The sequence below is a fragment of the Coloeus monedula genome (assembly GCF_965178545.1).
Source record: "Coloeus monedula genome assembly, chromosome: 3".
Lineage (NCBI taxonomy): Eukaryota > Metazoa > Chordata > Aves > Passeriformes > Corvidae > Coloeus > Coloeus monedula.
Window position 1 is genome coordinate 21434514 of NC_138783.1, and position 18625 is coordinate 21453138.

Genomic DNA, 18625 nt, shown 5'->3' on the forward strand with positions numbered 1-18625 from the left:
CCGGGCGTCATGGCCGCCTCGAAGCCCGTGGAGGCGCCGGGCGGCGGCGGCACCGCGGGGCTGTCCCGCTGGCAGCTGGCGCTGGTGCTGGGCGCGCCCATCCTGCTGGGCGCCGGCGCGATCTACCTGTGGGGGCGGCGGGCGGCGCGGCGCGGGAAGGGCGCGAGCGAGCGGAAGACCCCCGAGGGGCGGGCGAGCCCCGGGCCCGGCGGCGACGGCGGCTCCGGGCAGCCCGACGGGCCCGGACACGAGGAGATGGTGAGCGGGGAGCGGCGCCGCCTGCAGCGGCTCGCCGCGTGGGGGCCGGGGCCGGGGTCCAGCCGCCGGCCGGGCCGCCCGGAGCAGCGTGGGGATGGCCGGGCTGCGATCTCCGGGAGGCAGGGCCCGGCAGGCCGCTGGCCCGGTCCGGAAAGCGGCTTTCAGGGTGCCGGTCCCGACCGAGGAGCAGGCGTGCGATGGGATGGAGCTCGGGTGACATCCTGTCGTGCTCTGCGTGACACGGCCGGCAGGTCACGGAATCACAGACTGGGCAGGTTGGAAGGGCCCACAGTGGGTCATCTGGTCCAGTCTCCCGGGTCGAGCAGGGTCACCCAGGGCACATCGCACAGGATTGTGTCCGGACGATCTGGAATATCTCCAGTGAGGGAGACTCCACAGCCTCGCTGGGCAACCTGTTCCAGTGCTCGGTCACTGCACAGTAAAGAAGTTCTTCCCCATATTCTGGTGGAACTTCTGTGCATCAGTTTCTGCCCATCACCTCTTGTCCCATTGCTTGGCACCACCGAGCAGAGCCTGGTCCCATCCTCTTGGCACATTTCCTCCAGATGCTGATAGATATTGATGAGGTCCAGGTCCCCAGTCAGCCATCTCTTCTCAAGGCTGATCAGGTCGTTCTCCTTTAGGGTCCCTTAACCACCTCTGTCACTCTTGTCTGGACATGCTCCCGGAGCTCCATGTCTCACTGTGGTCAGCCTGTGTGACCCACAGTGCACTTAGCACAGCGATCAGGAGTAGTTTGTTCCGAGAACAGGCGTTGCCAAATGCATCTTCTCATCGAGTTGCTGAGCTGCTGAGGATCTGCACAAGGATCTGTGCTGCTGAGGGGGGAACATACTCTGCTTCTGAGGTCTAGAATAACTGTGAGTAAGTTTCATCCAGGACTAGTGTTTTGAAAAGGAAATCTCTGCTCTGTTGTGTGTGAGATGCTGGATACAGCAGAGTAGTAAGAAAACACAATCAAGGTGGTTTTAAAATGGAGTATGTTCCATGAAAATATAGAAGCCACAGAGTTTATGCAGCAGAGACTTTAAATGTAGAATTTTCCTAAGTAGGAATGCTCTCAAAACTTACATTTATCCTGTTGTAAATTACCGTTCTGAGAATTTTTAGATAAAATGGTCTGTGCAAAAACTGAAGGACAACATGAAAGATCAGAGTCCAGATCAGATCTATGGTTCTCTTGTATATCTGTATTTGGAAAATGCCTCTAAGATGCACTTTCTGCACATCTGCAGCCACAGATGTACCTTGCCAGTCACACTCCGTTACTGAGGTGAGGTTGCAGTTGACAAGCATGCTTAAAGTGATGGATTTGACAAACTGGTTGACTTTGACAAGAATATCCCGTACTGTACTTTCTTCTCACATTCTTGTGCATCATCCAAAATGCTTTGAACTGTTAGACAGTTTAAACTTCCCATCTGAAATGATCAGGAGAGAAAAACATCACCCTCCAGAGACTGGAAAAAGTCTCTTTTAACCTTGATGGTTTGAATGATGAAGATTGACTCGATTGGGCAGGCAGTGGCAGGCACACGTGGGAGTGGTGAGGAAGGTGGCAACTTCCCCAGCTAGTGAATCATAGGTTCCCTCGGGCATTCCTGGAAGCACAGAATCTCTAAAACCTGTGTTGGACCTTGAGGCAGTTATTTGAATGCAGTGATTTGTTCCTTCCTGGGCACCAAACAGCACTGAACAAGTTGTGCACACAGGACAAATTCAGACTGTTTACTGTGGTAACTTTGGCTCGTGGCTGCAAGCAGCATTTGGCATATTTATGGGACTGTGCTTGCTGAGTGTGAGCTCTAGTTTTCAGGCTGCTTGTGACCTTTGTCTCGCTGCAGTGATTTCCCTGTTGGTATGTTCACTTTGGGTTCCGTGATTGTGTTTCTGAATTCCAGTAATATCCAAGGGTTTGTAGTCATTCTGCAGTTGTAGAAAGGAAGTACTTAAAACATTTAAAACGCTTATGTAGCATTTGATTTAAAATATTGTGTGTTGCTCCACAAATTGAATTATGAGAAGACTCTGCATTTAAGAATAAGTTGAGTGGTGTGACCTGATCCAAAGTTTCTTGAAGAGTGTCACTGCTTACACTGTAAAGAAATGGGAGGTATTGCTTAGGAAAGCTGCAGAAGATATCAGATTTGACTGATTACATGAGATAATTGTCTAGCTGGTCAAAATACGGCTGCAACAGGAAAATAAATGTGGCTGCGAGTTCCCTTGACTACTTTATGTGTGTGTGGAGAATTGTCTTCCTGTTACTCATGTCCAAAGCAATGATGCCATGTAGATTTCATGTTTCCTCTCATATTTTATTAGTTATGGATATTATTGATAAGACCCATGATTGAAAGTACAACCAGTGCAGATGCCTCACTTGTCAAACTGCTTGCATTGTGTTAGTCTGCCTTTCTAACGTGATGGGGTATTTTTTGAAACTCAGTTGGATTTCACATACAAGTCTGCACAGTGAATAAGAGCCAGTAATTCATTTCACAGTTGAAATACAAGAGGAAAATCTTTTGGAAAACACATAGGTCAATGATGAATTCGCTACCAACAGCTGTGACAACTAGCTATTCTTTTACTCATAAATGTAACTTAGGACTCATACTTCTTTGTGCTTTTCATTAAGTCAGCCCCTGTATCCATTTGATGTTTTGGTCACCATTTCTGAAGGCATGACCTTGAATTATTTTTCTTTGTTCTTTAAAAATATGTAATATCCAGTATCTTCCCTGTTCTTTATTCAGACTTGTTACTATTTTGCACGCAGTTCAAGCTTTTCTTTTACCTGCTGCACAGGCCTCACATTTTTTTCCCAGGCTGTGTCTACGCCAGAGGATTCTCCTGGCGTTGATGCACTGGCCAAGTGTGTGATCTGTGACTGACATTGTGTTGGCAGAAGCCCTTAGCACAGGTGCTATATCGGGAAAAGCTGAACTACTTTTGAGATTCCTTCTCCTGTAAGCACAGCTCCTCAGCAGTACAATAAACTGGTATTATTGGACCAGTTAAGTGATGGTGAAAAAACTTCATCTATGGATGACTTAAAGGTCATAAAGCCAAATTGCATTTGTTAATGACAGTTGTTGTTGTTTCTTGTAATTTAGATGGAATGTGTTTTAGTCACTCAGTAACAGGGGCTTTGTATGTGCACTCCTAATTTGTAGGGAATATTGCATAATTCAAACATGGAGTGCTTTGCATATATTGCTTTAGTTGGTGCCCAATTGATTCTTTTTTTTTAAACTTATTCCATGATAAATTCTTAACAGGTTTTCTATCCTCCTTGTCTTACAGAAGTGAGCACTGCTTAGTCAGTGAGGTAATGTGTTGGTTGCTTCAGTATTTTTTCCCCTGAAGTTGGAATCAATTCCTTTTGTGGCTCTGTAATAGTCCAAATCTCACCCCTTAACTCTTTCAGCAAGTTCACAGGGTAACCCTGTGTTTGGCGTGAGAGAGGTCAGCTGGGTGGCCTTGTGTAGTGCAGACAAAGCCATTGCTGTCCACAGCAGTTCCCTGTCGCCGCACACTTTCCTGTGAGCTGGGCATAGTCCTTGAGTGCAGTGGTGGATGAACGTGACAAACGCCTCGGCCTTTGTGGTGCCACATATCAGGATCAGCAGCCAGCTAGCATGGCTTCTTCCCAGTATCTGTTTTAGTAGCAATTGCTGAATGCTGCCTCTCTCACTGCTGGGACATCGGATCAGGATAGGAATGAATTGAACCCCTTAGTCTGGGTACACTCATGTTGGTACTTACTCCAAACTGATCTAAGCAAAGTAACTAAGAAGTCATTTCCATTGTACTGTGCACCTGTTGCTTAATAAGTCTCACTGTCAAACTACTGTAAGTCTTCTGTTTCATGCCAGCTGCAGTGGACAGGTGTAGGGAACTCCTAAATGTGCGTGCAATAGCAGTAGAACAATTCTTAGACTCTTGGCAGCTCATGTGCAGCTTGCTTATTCATGGAAGGCATGGATGGCAAATTCATTTAACAGGAAGGTGACTGACTGAGAACATTGTGAAATTGTCCTGTAGACTTCAGCTTTGTTATTTCTAACTATAATATATCCTTGCTTGTGCTTTGAATTTACTTTTAAAGCTCATGTAAACATACTTTTTCTCATAGTGGTTTTAGTGCTAAGGAGACTTTTAAAACCATTTATATTCAGTTAATGCCTTTGTTTGAAATTAGACTTGAGATGAACCTTAGTTAAAAAAAAAAAAAAATAGTGGAAAGATAGGTATTCAGAAAAGAACAGGATTTTTTTTCCTGGTACCTCATCTCATTAAGAGGGTCCTCTTACTTGGAAAGGACGAAAAAGAGGTCTAGAGCAAGGCTTTACTTTTTTGCAAGTTGAATTAAGATGGCTGAAGCAGTAGTCGCCCTCCATGTCATCTGTCAGACAAGGGCTCATGCAAATCCTTTTCAACCAAAAGAAAACGCTGAAACTCTCTGCTCGTGCTTCTGTTGTGAATCACTGTCATCATTGGCTGGCAGGAAATTTCTTTTTCTGCTTTGAATATGAGTCTCTCTCAAATATATAAAGTTCTGAACTGCTAGTTTAACAATATTGTCGTTGCTGGGAGTTACTAAGCATTATTATTCTTGCAGCTGGCTGTCTATTGCTGTTAAGTTGCTGTTTGCACACAGTTTCTGAACATTTTGTGAGGAAAGCACGTTTGCTGAGGCTAAACTATAAGTTAGGAATATTTTGTCAGTGTTGTCTATTCTTTAGACAGTTAGCAATCTGCTTGTTCAGGTACCTGGAGAACTGATAACTCAGTTTCACAAGTGTCCTTTGGCTTAAGCTCTGTTCTAAGACTTGTTAATGAACAGTTGCTGAAAGCAGTTCTGAGTACTGAGATGTTATTTTTTGTGTAGCTGCAAATAACTTCTGAGCTATTTGTTTTGTTGGGCTGTTATGAACTTACATTCATTTTATTGAGATGGTTTGGTTGTTGCACAGATTCTTTGACCAAAAGATGACATACTGGAGAGTTTTTCTTGCTCTATATGGACTTTCACCTTGGGGATAAAAAATGTGCAGTGTGCCACATAGGATGGCAATGGATCAGGTGAGGAGAAGCAGTGTAATTGGAAAATCATGTCTAGAATTATTACTTTGGCAAGAAAATGGAAGAAGTGAGGTTTTTTGATTACTTGTGCATGAGGTACATGAAGTTTGTTTGCGTAATCAGTTTCTTATGCACACATCTTGTGTACGTCCAGTGTCGCAATTGAAGGAATTTTTTTTAAAATATGCTTAAAAAATTTGTCAGGGTTAAATTTAAGGCTTGACAAACCTTCAAAAACTGACCTTATGTGAAGAATTACTTTTCATATTCTTATTAGTGCCATCACGAAAAGGTATTGCAGACTATATTGTAATGTGAGTTCTTTAATATCTTTTGTGTTTGAATAAACAGCCACCAAAAAGCCTCCAAACCAACAACAGCAAAAAACCTCACCAAACCCAACAAATACATACATTGGATTTGGTGGTGTTTTGGGAGCATACTGAGAGCTACAGCAGAGCAGTTTGACTAAGAGTGCAGAGATAAAACATCTCAGAGCAAGCAGTCTAGTTTAAGGCAGCATAAACAAACAAACAAGTTGATTTCTTCCTTGCCTTGGGCACTACTGCTGACTTTATTGCATGAGAGCGTGTTGTGCTCTAAGTTCTGACTCTTTACCCCCACATTTCTTGCCTCGTGCAATGGGTGCAGCAGGGGGTACCCACAGAGTCAGCAAATGTTCCATGATTCATTTCTGTATGATTGGTGGTGTGGTCTTCAACCCTGCAACTGTTACTAAAAGTTCACTCACATAACAGAGTTACTTCTTTTAATAACTTCGGCATCATGTCTGTAGCCTCTGAAGTTTTTGTTCACTGTTGTGCACACTTTGTAGGCTTGTCTGAAGACTTGATGCTTCCCAAAAACCAGCAGAGCACCAGTGACGGCCCCAGACCTACACATCTTGTTTCCAGTTACGATTCCCATGCCTGGCACTGGAGCAGCCGTTGGGTGTTATCCTGCACTCCTCATCTGTAGCTTTGTGTCTTTACTCAAGGGCTGTGGGGCAGGGCTCTCAGAGTGCCTAGGATGGAGCACATGGACTGCTCAGCCTGGGGCACACACTGGGATAGGAGATCCCTGGCCTCCAGCAATTGGCAGTGATCATAAAGTGGTAACCTAGTTGCAGTTAGGCTTAATTTCTGCAGTTTTAAATAATTTTCACACTGGGAACACATGTATGAATGATACAACATGGCCCATATCATGTGTTTTTTCCATCCAAGTTAATAGGAACAGCATTGAATTTTGTGAGATTATTACAGAAAGGCATTTTTAATGTGGTTGGCTCTAGAAATGCACAAGAAAAAATTCAAGTTAACTTGCATGCATTTAAGTTTGCAGCATATGCATAACCCTTTCCTTTGTTAAAAGAAAAGCGTTGTATTTGGAGGTAAATTTAGGACCTGCTCAAAATAAATTTAACCTTTTGAGACTTTGGTTAATTTTTAAAGAAACAGCTTATCAGATACACAGTTACTTGGCTCTCAGTAAAAATATTTGCACTGTAATTCTGGCTTATGTATCCACAGTTACACAGAGTGTATGGGGTGAAGTTAATAATCTTTTATCAACTTAAATTTAAAGCCTTAGAATAGAAAAATCTGAAAGCCTAGCAGATTGCCTTGTTCTGTGAACAATGAAGACGGCACAGATTGATTTCCTGTGACCCCAATGATTAATGACTTGTGAGAAAAGAGCTTTTCTGGCAGTAGGGATATTTAAGAAATTCTCTACCTTATATGGTTTCACTTGTAAGTCTCCCCTCAGCATAATGCCTCTAAGATCCTTTTGTTCTATTTGGATGCCTGCTTTTATGTAGGAACTACGGCTAGTACCCATTATCTGATTTTCTCCTGTCAGGATAGGGATCCAGGCCTTAAAAGACAGGTTGTAGAGCAAGTCCTGGCTTCCCCTCAGGTTTTCAGTTTTAAAGTAAATCACTTAGATGCAGAAAATGATCAGGTTGGAATGAAATGAGCAGACATTAAGGGGAATGGGCAAGTGAAATGCAAAGCTGGTTTTAAATTTGTGTTACAGCTGTCTGGTTGTAGTTTGGCCCTGGCAGTGGATGAGTGGGGAGAGGAGGCAGAAGTATGGTCAAAGAGCAGCAGGAACAGTTCCCAACAAATCCTAGATGATCTGAAGTGCAGGAGAGATGCAGTGAATCCTGCAGCTATTGTTAAAGGCACTCCTGTCCCCAGTCTGTAGTCTTTCCCTCCTCAGAAAGGTTTGTAGAATGGCATGTGTGCTCATACATCTGTTCATTTCTGTCTGGCAGAACTGTCCTAAAATGTTGTCAATGAAGCAAGGCTGTGACAGAGGAGCAGAAATCCAGAAGATCAATGTTAGAATCTTCTGCGGCTCTTTATTTCTTGAATGCAGGTCACACCCCTTTGATAGAGCACTTTTACATCTGATCCCTTACAAACCACGAGATTTGATAACTGATGTGTAAATCTAGGGATTGCAGGTAGCAGTGTTAGTTTCTGCAGAAATACAGATCATCAACATGTGGTGCAGAACATAAAGATGCATTTAGCAGGATCTCAGGCCAGTCAGCAAAGTTTCCCATCCCCTGCTAAGATGGTGATGGTCCAACACTTGTTATTGTGGGAAGCAGTGTGTGAAGCTGTAGAGGAGTCAGCTATAAAGTTGCTTTGTCTAGTGCATGAAAGGCAAACCAGCTTTATTTTCCTTAGAGGTTTTTGTTTGTCTTGCTCAATAGGTCTTTCCACAAGATGTTTTCCATATTTAATTCATGTTCTGATGAGTTACCTCTGGTCTTACAGGCTGTATGTATTTCAGAAGGAAACTCTTCTGTCTGAATTGCTTTGAGGACTTTGTTGTCTTTGCACGCTTAGCCTTTGCAGAAACAACTTACCTCATTGGTTCTTCTGATCACCAGCCATGTAAAAGATTACAATCTGTTTAGCTTTCCAAACAGAAATCACTGCATTGTTTATTGCCATTGTAGTGAATCTTGTGAAGAGGTTGTCTCCTGTCTGATACACTTGCAAAAGAAAATTCTTGTATGTTTCCAGGAAATGAAATCAGTGAGATTTTTCAGAAGTCTGGGCTACAGTTTACAACTCAGATCCATTTTCATATCTTTGAAGATGAGCCCTAAAGTGCATAGCTTGTGTGCTGTGATGCCTTTTTAATTTGAACTAACCTATCACTTTCTTTTTCAGAGCCCTCTTGGTAGAGCCCAAGCAGCCAAGAACAAAGGAAACAAATATTTTAAAGCAGGAAAATATGAGCTAGCTATTCAGTGTTACACTGAGGCTATCAGCCTGTGCCCTCCTGAGAAAAACCTTGATCTTTCTACCTTCTATCAAAATAGAGCTGCTGCCTATGAACAACTGGTAAGAAATTAAACATAATTACGTGTTTATTAAAAAAAGTAGCATTATCAATTTTGTATTTTGTCACTTTCATCCACTGAAAGGTCCCAGGTAGTAACATCTGCTGCCTTCACAATAAGATGCGGTTGCAGCTTTTTTCAGCTCATCATATTTTTCTACATGTAAATAAAATTATTTTCTGTTAACTACTCTCAGTCTATCTTATGCAATTCTTGTGTATCCTATTCTTCTAAGACAAAGTTTTAATTTATTTTTCTCTGGAATAATTTTCTTGTGTATAAGTTAATTTTACTTCTCTTGAGTATGAAAGAAAGGTGAAAGGCCAAATATTTTGGAAGGATGATACTTCAAAAAAAATCACAGAGATCATAGTAAAGGCCAAGACCTAAATTTTGCACATAGGGAAGTAACATTTACTCAACAGCTGAGTATACTTGGTGTTATTTTAGAAGTCAACCAGTGTTGCTTATTATGGTGCGATGGATTTGCTTTTGAGGTCGAGTTGGTGAGCTGTATAAAGGAGTCGAAAAGTTGGCTTTGTACAATCTGAAGTATCAAGTGAGAGACTGTGCTTACATAAATCTGGTGTTAGAGGAAGGATAAACCAGTTCTTGTCTAACACAAATTCATGCCTTAATGAATCCCAAATGTGTGTCGTTTCTCTATTAGAAAAGCATGTTTTGATAAATTTAAATAATTTGGAAAAAAAAAAGTTTTAGGACTTTGGTGAACTTGTTTGGTTTCATTGTATTTCCATCTTTTTCCTTCTAGTTGTTTTCCACCAGTCTTTTCAGCCCCAGTGTTACCTCCTGCAAGCATCTTTGCTTCAACTCGTTACATTCTCCCATGGGGTTTTTACACTGTCTGGTTTAATATTTCTGTAGGAATTCCGTTTCTCTTCTGGGGCTTTTCTGTGCAGGTGGTTTGCAGTGGTGCCCAGGCAGTTTGTCCCTGAGGCACTTGCAGGAGCAGAGGCCAGCAGGGGAACCGGAGCACCCGGAGCCGCAGCCACGCTGGGTGCGCGTGACCCTGGAGTTGGCTATGGGGAGCCAACGCAGGGAGCTGAGTGGGGCCTCTCTCACTGTGTTGTTTTCTGCCCACAGCAAAAATGGACAGAAGTGGCACAAGATTGCACAAAGGCTGTTGAGCTTAACCCTAAGTATGTCAAAGCTCTCTTCAGACGCGCCAAGGCCCATGAGAAGCTAGACAATAAGAAGGAATGTTTAGAAGGTGAGTGGCCCATGCTATGTATACTTAAAAGTGGAATTAGCTCTGCTGCTTTGGAGATGGCAACTTCTGGAATTGTTTTGTTTGTACTTCTGTAGCTACAGTAATACAGAATTACTTATTTAAAACCATTCATAGCTTTGGCAAATACATATTCTTCTCTTGTCAAAAGAAACCTTTTCACATTTCTCAAGCTCTCATCTGCTTACATCTGAAATAACTGCTGAGAAATTGTTACTGTAGCAACTCGAGGTATTCTTTTTCCAGGAAACTCCTTCGCTTTATAATAGAATTCATCTAACATGACAACCAGGACAACAGTCATTCTATTTCCATGCAGTAAACAGACTTTCTTCTTCTCTGTTTGTTTTGGAGAAATTATACTACTACAGCAATGAGGGTGTTTTTGCAAGTAGAGATACATGGTCAGAAACAAAAGTATTACAGTAATTTAAATGCATTGGACAGGTATTAGAGGGAAAACAGCTTCAGTAGCATTTTGTTCTGGTGCATAGCTTATGAAAACCAGAACAGATTGATTTTTTTTTTTTTTTTTAATATTAATACTATGTATTTGGCAGAAATTACTGTGTCAAATCCTTCCAAGTGCTATTCCTAAATAGAATACCTTTTGAACTGTCAGGAAGATGTAACTGAGAAGCCATGGAAATGAAGAACTACAGGTCAGGTGTGTTGTCTCAGGGCACTTTGGAGCTACAGTATACTGCTTGAAAATAGCCATACAAATTTCACCGACTGAAATCATTCCTGCTGATGTTAAATTAAAAGACAAATGTGCTTGTATTATCAAAGAAGGACAGAAAATAAGGTAGTGCTTTGGCTGGCAAATCTAACTGTTAAATTAGTTTCATTATGTGTAACTGCTAAGAATTAGGTCTGCCAAATTAGAAGGTAAATTAGATGTGGAAATTTTATCTATCTGTTTATCTGCTGGCAGAATGCCTTTATGCCCTTTAAGACCATAGTGACTAGAAAAGGACAACTTAGTTCATTTAGTGCACTCCTTTGCAACCACTATGTATCAGCTGCACTTCCTGAGTGCTGTAATAACATACAAGCCTTATGTAGCTGCGAGGTGATAAAAGTCCCAAGAAAGATCGAGTGTCCCTGTGACAGTAGGACAGTTTTAAATATAACTTCTTTTTATGTTAATAGTGTTAATGTTAGTGACAATTATTTTCAGCCTTGATTTGTATTTGATTTTTCGCTTGCAGTTTTTTCAGATCTGAAGCTTTCTTGCTTTTTTATGAACTGCACTGTTTTTCTGTAACCTTGCTTTTACCTGCCGACCACATATGGCCAGTAAAATCCCAGGAAGTAGGGTATGCCCATGTAGTGGAGGAAAGCAAAACCAAACAAACCTCAAAACCCTGCCACTACCAACAGAAAACTCCTCCAGTGATCCCTAGCAGTATAATTTGGGAAGATGCTGCTGCTGCAGCCAAGCCTGGAGTGCAGCAGTCTTTGGGCAGAGTGTGTCTGCTGGGGTTGTATAACATGCTCTTTCTGGGAGTACCATATTTTCCCAGGGACTCTGATGTGCTTCCTGACCATGCCAGAGTTGCAGGGAGTTTCTGTATAAGTGATGGCTTAATAGTCCCTCTAGCAGTGCAGAATTACAGAAACTATACTAAAACTCCAGGGTAAGACATTTACTTTTCAAGAATATTCAGACAATACACTACTTGAGTTTCAAGTCCAGACTCTGTTCATCTTCACTGATGTTTAAATGAAAACTGAACAGGGAAAACCCGTGGTAGCATTGCATTAAGTGGAGGATCCAGAGAAACAGTGTGTGGTAAGAGTGCATTTCACACTGCAAAGCTTCACTTGGGCAGCAGTGGGTTAACATTTGCAGAGGTTTCTCTGTGTGAATTAAAGCCATGTGATAGGGCTGGCACTTTAAATAGGCCAGCAAGGTATTTCTCCTTGCTCCCTTCCAAAGTCACAGAGGTGAAGAGAAAAATTTGAGATAGAATATAGGAAAATTTCTTAAACTGAGGAGTAAGTGAGATGTGGTGGGACTGAATGTGAATTTTAGAAGTAGAAAATAAAGACCAGTCACAGAAGAGAAGCTATGTTAGCACTGTCAATGCAAACATCATATGAATGTAATTACTCTCCTCAAAGTTTCAAAATGGTGAAAGCCCCTGATGGAGGTATACATTTTCAGAATTCATTTAAGTGTGTTTGTCTCTAGATAAACACATGAAGAGAAAAAGAGATGTAATTTCTTTTCCTTCACTGTCATGAAGTCCTTTTGTCCCAGGAAGATAATTTTGGAGACAGATTTGTATCTTGAAAAATACAGTAAATACAGCAAACTGAAAACAGAGGCTTTTGCCTGAGAACAGGACGTGTATTAGTTTGGCAGTACTTCATCGTATTCAGTGGCACGTTTTAGTGTACTCCAGTGATTATCAGAATTCCTTTAATCTCACTTTTGTACATTGTTTCCTAGATGTCACTGCAGTCTGCATTTTAGAAGCCTTCCAAAACCAGCAAAGTATGTTATTAGCTGATAAAGTTCTTAAACTCCTTGGAAAAGAAAAGGCCAAAGAGAAGTACAAGGTAGGACTTTTGATATTGCTGACTAATTGTTATTTCACCTGACCAGTTGTTGAAAAGTTGGTTGTTGGCATTCTGTCAGTTGTTGTAAACAAGTCACTGTCTTCATCTGCTGAAGTGTAACAGGCAACACAAACTGGTTTCTACAAAGCTGCCATTGTACCAATGTTATTTTCCTTTGGGACCTCTCCAAAGTTTTTGGAACCTCAGCAGGGAAGAGAGATCTACTCCTCGCAGTTTTTTCCCTTTAATAATCAAATTTGTTATGACATTCAGGAGACACCCTAAGTTGGTGTGCTGCCCTGCATAGGGCTTTTCTGAACTTGCAACTTCATGGAAACTGGGTGTGTTGGAACAGATGTCTATGCATGAATGTTGGGAAACTGCGGAGCAGAGAACTGTGGAAGCATAGGGGTAGCCAGGAGCAGTCATTTCAAGTGGCTGTAGGTTTACAGAAAGGTTGGGACAGGTACCCACACATTCTTGCTTGTTATTAAAGCATTCTTGCTTGTTTTTTTATGGTGGTTGAAGTACTGAAATCCCGTGTTGGTTTTGAGATGCTGAATTTCTTTCCTACAGAAATTCATGTAAATGTATAGTGTCGAGGCAACAACAGATGGTGTTGTAAGTGTGGTGCACATAGCATCACAAGATAGGTGTGCTTCAGAAGAGTGCATTCAGTGTTTTCCTGCAGGAGAAATTGAATTGTAATTCTTGTGTGCAGTTTATTTTGAGCAAGAAATATTTTTTGGCTGTAGAAAAGATTCAGTACCTGAGAGGTGTTGCTTCTGGGACTTCAAGTAAAATGTGTTTTATCTGGGCCAAGTTCGGCACAGAACTAGGATATTGCCTCATTAGTCTCCACTGTAACAATGACAGCAGCTTCTCTTGGACAAGTTGGAGAACAGAGAAAACTGCCATTCAGAATCTGCTTGAATTTAGGCTTGTGCTTAAACCTCTAGTTTGCATTTTTCACCCAATTTTTGTGCACACCCAATGCCTTAGTACATCTCCCCAATGTCTTATGATATCCTAAGAGTCCTTATTTCTAGCCACATATGTGGAAAGATACTACCTCCCTCCCCCCCCAAATATCATCACTTTATTTTCACTGGTGATGGTATTGCATTGTGATCTGAAGCTTAAAGACTCCCTAAACATCAAGCTGGCAAATCCAAAATATCAGGCTATCAGATGAGATAGTGGAAGTTGTACATTGATTCTTCCATCAATTTTTTTTAATAATCACATTTGTTGTCCATTTCCATTGTTACCATCTGATCTTACCACCTAATGACTTGGAATTACCTTTCTCTGTTTCAGAATCGGGAGCCTCTGATGCCCTCACCACAGTTCATTAAATCCTACTTCAGTTCTTTCACAGATGATATCATTTCCCAACCTTTGCTTAAGGGTGAGAAATCAGATGAAGATAAGGACAAGGAGGGAGAGGCTTCTGAAGTAAAAGAAAAGTGAGTGTACAGTACAGTTGGGAATTATTTGGTATTGGAATTAAGTTTTCAGTGGTTTGGGCATTCTGCTGAGTGTAACGTGCTGCTCTTTGTGTAGTACTTGGCGTGGAGAATCCTTTGATATAAATGACAGCAGTGTTGTAAGTGAAGCCTTAGTGAAAGCTGACTGGCTAGTTCCAAACTTGCACTAAACAGAGGAAGGACAATGAGATTGGGAAAACATGCTGAATATTTACTACAGTATCACAGTAAATCTTGGGAGAACTGGAGAGGGCTGAATGATGCTTCTTGGGAAAGGAATATTTTATACTGAAGGAGCATTTCCAAGGAAGAGAGCAAGTTAGCCTTTGGACTGGAAGGGAAAAGATGAGCTAGGAAAAGGGGATTTTAAAATGAAAATATGCATTTACAGCAACTGAGGCTGAAAGGGTGTTTTATCTTTCTGGAATCAAATTGCCCATAAATGAGAAGTTTGTTCTGGCGTAGAAAAACTTGGTTTTGTGGTTTTGTTTGGGTTTTTTTTTAGTGGAGCGTGAGCACCATATAAATGGCTCTTTAATTTACTATGTTGCTTTCCAGATTATTTTTGGAAGATTGCAGTGCTGTCAGTTTGGAAACCATTGCAAACAGCATTATGATTTTTTTTTTTTTTTAAGTAAGAGAGAATGTCCTGATCTACAGGCAGATTCACTGAATCCAGGACACAGCTGAGAGCAAGGCAGTGCTGTAATTTTTTGCTATTAAATCCTTTCTTCCACATATAGGCTGCACATTGCTAGGTTTAATATTTCACTTTCCTGTCCATGAATTCCACCCTTTTGTTTTAAAGCAGAGATTATTGCTGTTCTTCATGTGAAAAAGAAACTCAAGGGACTACTGAAGCTCACGTTCAAAAGCTTTAAAATATTTTTCTTCTTTACTTCCAACGTAATTTAGCCAGTTTTTGTGCAAATTGTTTTCCGTCTGTGATGGCCCCATCCAGGAATGGATGTTCCAGTGGAACTATGCTGGTGGTGTAAAAGTATAGCACATGTTAATATTTGTAATTATTTGATGAAACATCTGAATGGAAATTGCAGTGTTCAGTGAATACATGTATATATACAATTGTTCTTACATCATTTACAGCTCTGGCTATTTGAGAGCAAAACAATATATGGAAGAAGAGAACTATGACAAAATTATCAGTGAAAGCACAAAAGAAATTGAAGCGAAGGGAAAATACATGGCAGAAGCTTTGCTTCTGCGAGCTACTTTCTACTTACTTATTGGCAATGCAAGTGCTGCCAAACCAGACCTAGATCAGGTCATCAGCATGGAAGATGCAAATGTGAAGGTAAGAATCTGTCACAGCTGGATTGTAGTTGGAATTGAGAAGTTAGATGATAAACTTGCCATATACTTCAAGAAGTTGTTTTTCCAAATTTTCAGATGTTTTAAGGGGAGTATTCTGGTTTATTTACTGTTTTGTTCCTGACAAATTGTTTTGTTCAAGGGCTTGTTGATTTTTGAGACATCTGTACTGAGTAGTGCAAACTAAAGGTGATAAGCAGTACAAACTAAAGAATGAGGGAAGTTGAAGGAATTGGAGGCTTATCCACTCTGGATAAGTGAAAAACCTTAAGTACACTTCCATATTCAGCTGCTTCAAAAAACACTGATGTGTTTGTAAACATAGGAATTGAGAAGGATTTGGGAGGGCTTGGAAATGCACCAAGATGGAAGCATAGGCTGACATTTTTGAAATTAAGTAAGGGAGCTGATGCATTTAGGGTCAACATGAAACTTACTCCTGCTTAGAATAATTGAAACCTATCAGTGGGAGAGACTAGTCATATGAAAAATTTACTGTGATTGTAATGAAGCCTTAAATGTGGAGAAACACTGGGGTGGCTGATGTTTCTCTGACCATTTCTTGCAGCTGCGAGCCAACGCTCTGATCAAACGGGGCAGTATGTACATGCAGCAGCAGCAGCCTGTGCTGTCCACTCAGGACTTCAACACAGCTGCTGACATTGATCCTCAGAATGCTGATGTTTACCACCATCGAGGACAAGTAAGAAACCTTAGAGATTTGGTCCCAGCACTTGGCTATTTCAGTATATACTGAAAGGAAAAACGGTGTCATTGGAGACACTTCGTACTGGTTGTGGCAGAAAAACATGAACTCCTAATTGGGAACTTTTGTGGGATAAACACCCAATCTACTTTGGAGGTTCAGGTCAGGTGGAAGCAGTTTATTTCTATAGCTATAGGAAAGCCCTCTGTCAGTATAAGCTGTGACTTACAGGTGCTGTGGCTTGTGTGCATTTACGGCAGATAAAAGCTGTTCTGTGAAGGGGCCTGGATGGCAGAGCAGCATCTGCACAGCAGGAAGCTTTGTTACAGCAGAGGTAACGTGTCCCTGATAACATCTGCAGCCCTGTGGCCTGGACTTGGATCTGTTCAGCTCATCCCTCTCTGCCTTATGACACTGCTGTGTCCTTTCTAGCCCTAGAGAAGCCTGCTGCCACAGACCTGCAAGATGAATGGTGCTGGAAGTAAAAAAGGAACACTAGCATATGCAGAGAGGCTAAGTCATATTTGTAAGGAAGACTTCCATGGATCAAGGGTCTTTCTCCATGAATTTTTTAGACCTCTTTAGTGCTCAGAAATGAAATGCTATGTCTTGACTGAAGGGAATGAAAGTTTTCTGCAGATTGAAAATTGGTGTTTTACATTAGCTTCACAGTAAAGTAAGAGAATGGTGAAGTGAACTCTGCTCCTGTGGAGGAATAAGAATGTCAGAACAAAACCAGAAAAACCCCAACCAAACAAAAGAAGTTGAAATGAAAGCTGGAAAAGCTGAAATGCTTCAACGTCCAAATAGTCCACAGATACTGGCTACAGAGAGGCAAAACAACTTGAGAAAATACGGCATAATTTTGGAGACTGGACATCATGCTGAAGCAGTGATGGCAGCAGTCTAAAATGCAAGCATTCTCAATCCCTACACAGGGTCATTGCCTACTTGTGTAGGTAGCCAAAGTTTCACTGGTGGCTTTGATAATATAGTATGACAGTGATTTTTAGTTACGGGTTTTGTAGGTTTCTAGACAGTTCTAAAACTGATCTGGAGATGATATGAGTAACTGATGCTATTTGAATTATCATGTAAGTGTCTGAAGCACAGATGAAATAGAGAAATAGGATTTTCTTTCATTCTGGGTAGCTGAAAATCCTGCTTGACCAAATTGAGGAGGCTGTGGAAGACTTTGATGAATGTATCCGACTGAGACCCAATTCTGCCTTGGCGCAAGCACAGAAATGTTTCGCTCTGGTAGGTAACGTGCTGGGGTTGATCTGGGTGCTTTTTCTTTAAGGAGTTCTGGAAAACACTGTTTCTCTGGTTTATTCCAATTTAACAGGAAAGTAGGGCAACAAACATTTCTGTCTTTTAATAATAAGGTAAAGGAATAATGCAGCAGTTTCTTCAGTTGGAGTATGGGTTTGCTGCTTTCCTTCTGAAACATTCATTGTTCAAACAGTTCAAACATTTTTTCTGTTTTGTGGGAGAGGAACAAAAATCTTCATTCTAACTGGAGCACATAAAATTGATTTTAATAAAGCTTTACTATTGTGGAGAGCGGGCAGCATCAAGAAGTTGGAAACAAACTATTTCAAGCTAGTACAATGACTCAGTGTGCAAGAATCTTGTCAGGACAGCTTTGCATGGTGTGAACGAGGAGGAATGCCAAGTTTGGAATTTCTAAGCATTTGAAATACAGGGAGGCTATCACAATTATCAGGCCTTATGACTTCCTTCTTTCACCCATTTTCCTCTCCAAGTCCAGACACTTGGACATGTGGTAGGTTCCCAAAATCAGATTTGGTAGGATGTACAGGTATGTCACCTTCTGGAACTTAGCACAAAATCATAGAATGGCCTGGGTTGGAGGCGATCTCAAAGATCATCTCGTTCCAACTCCCCTGTCATGAACAGGGACACCTTCCACCAGACCAGGTTGCTCAGAGCCCCATCCAACCTGACCTTGAACACTGCCATGGATGAGGCATCTACAACTTCTCTGGGCACTGTTCCAGTGTCTCACCACCTTTACAAGAATTTTTTCCTAATATTCGATCTAAACCCACTGTCTTTCAATTTGAATCCATTCCCCCTTGTCCTGTCACTACAAGCTCTTGCAAAAAATCCATCTCCATCTTTCTTATAGGCTCTCTTCAGGGATGTGAAGGCCACAATTAGGCCACCCCAAAGCTTCTCCAGGCTGAACAATCCCAATTCTCTCAGCTTATGTAAAATAACTTTGAATTATTATAATGCAGGCAGCCCTTGGGGAGGTGGGTAGAGGCCTGATCAGCCTTTTTTAGTCTGGTGATGGTGTAATTATTTTCTTTTATTTTTTTCCCTTGGAATAGTATCGCCAAGCGTATACAGGAAGTAATGCTTTGACTGTGCAAGCAGCCATGAAAGGCTTTGAAGATGTCATTAAAAAATTTCCAAAGTGTGCTGAGGGCTACGCACTCTATGCTCAGGTATGTTTTTCTCTCTCTTAAAGAACATGCTGTTTTCTCTTGTACTTTTTATCTTGGATATAA

The 18625-nt window shown here is 41.4% G+C and overlaps 1 protein-coding gene across 1 annotated transcript in view; it reads left to right on the top strand.

Moving 5' to 3' along the window:
• Positions 1–18625, top strand: part of TOMM70 (translocase of outer mitochondrial membrane 70) — a 24742-nt gene continuing 6117 nt past the window's right edge. The window contains exons 1-9 of the mRNA XM_082278574.1: positions 1–258; positions 8565–8738; positions 9842–9968; positions 12448–12557; positions 13878–14026; positions 15155–15362; positions 15948–16082; positions 17238–17345; positions 18446–18562. Coding sequence (XP_082134700.1) covers positions 10–258; positions 8565–8738; positions 9842–9968; positions 12448–12557; positions 13878–14026; positions 15155–15362; positions 15948–16082; positions 17238–17345; positions 18446–18562 — 1377 coding nt within the window. The 5' untranslated portion in view covers positions 1–9. The remainder of the gene's footprint in view (positions 259–8564; positions 8739–9841; positions 9969–12447; positions 12558–13877; positions 14027–15154; positions 15363–15947; positions 16083–17237; positions 17346–18445; positions 18563–18625) is intronic.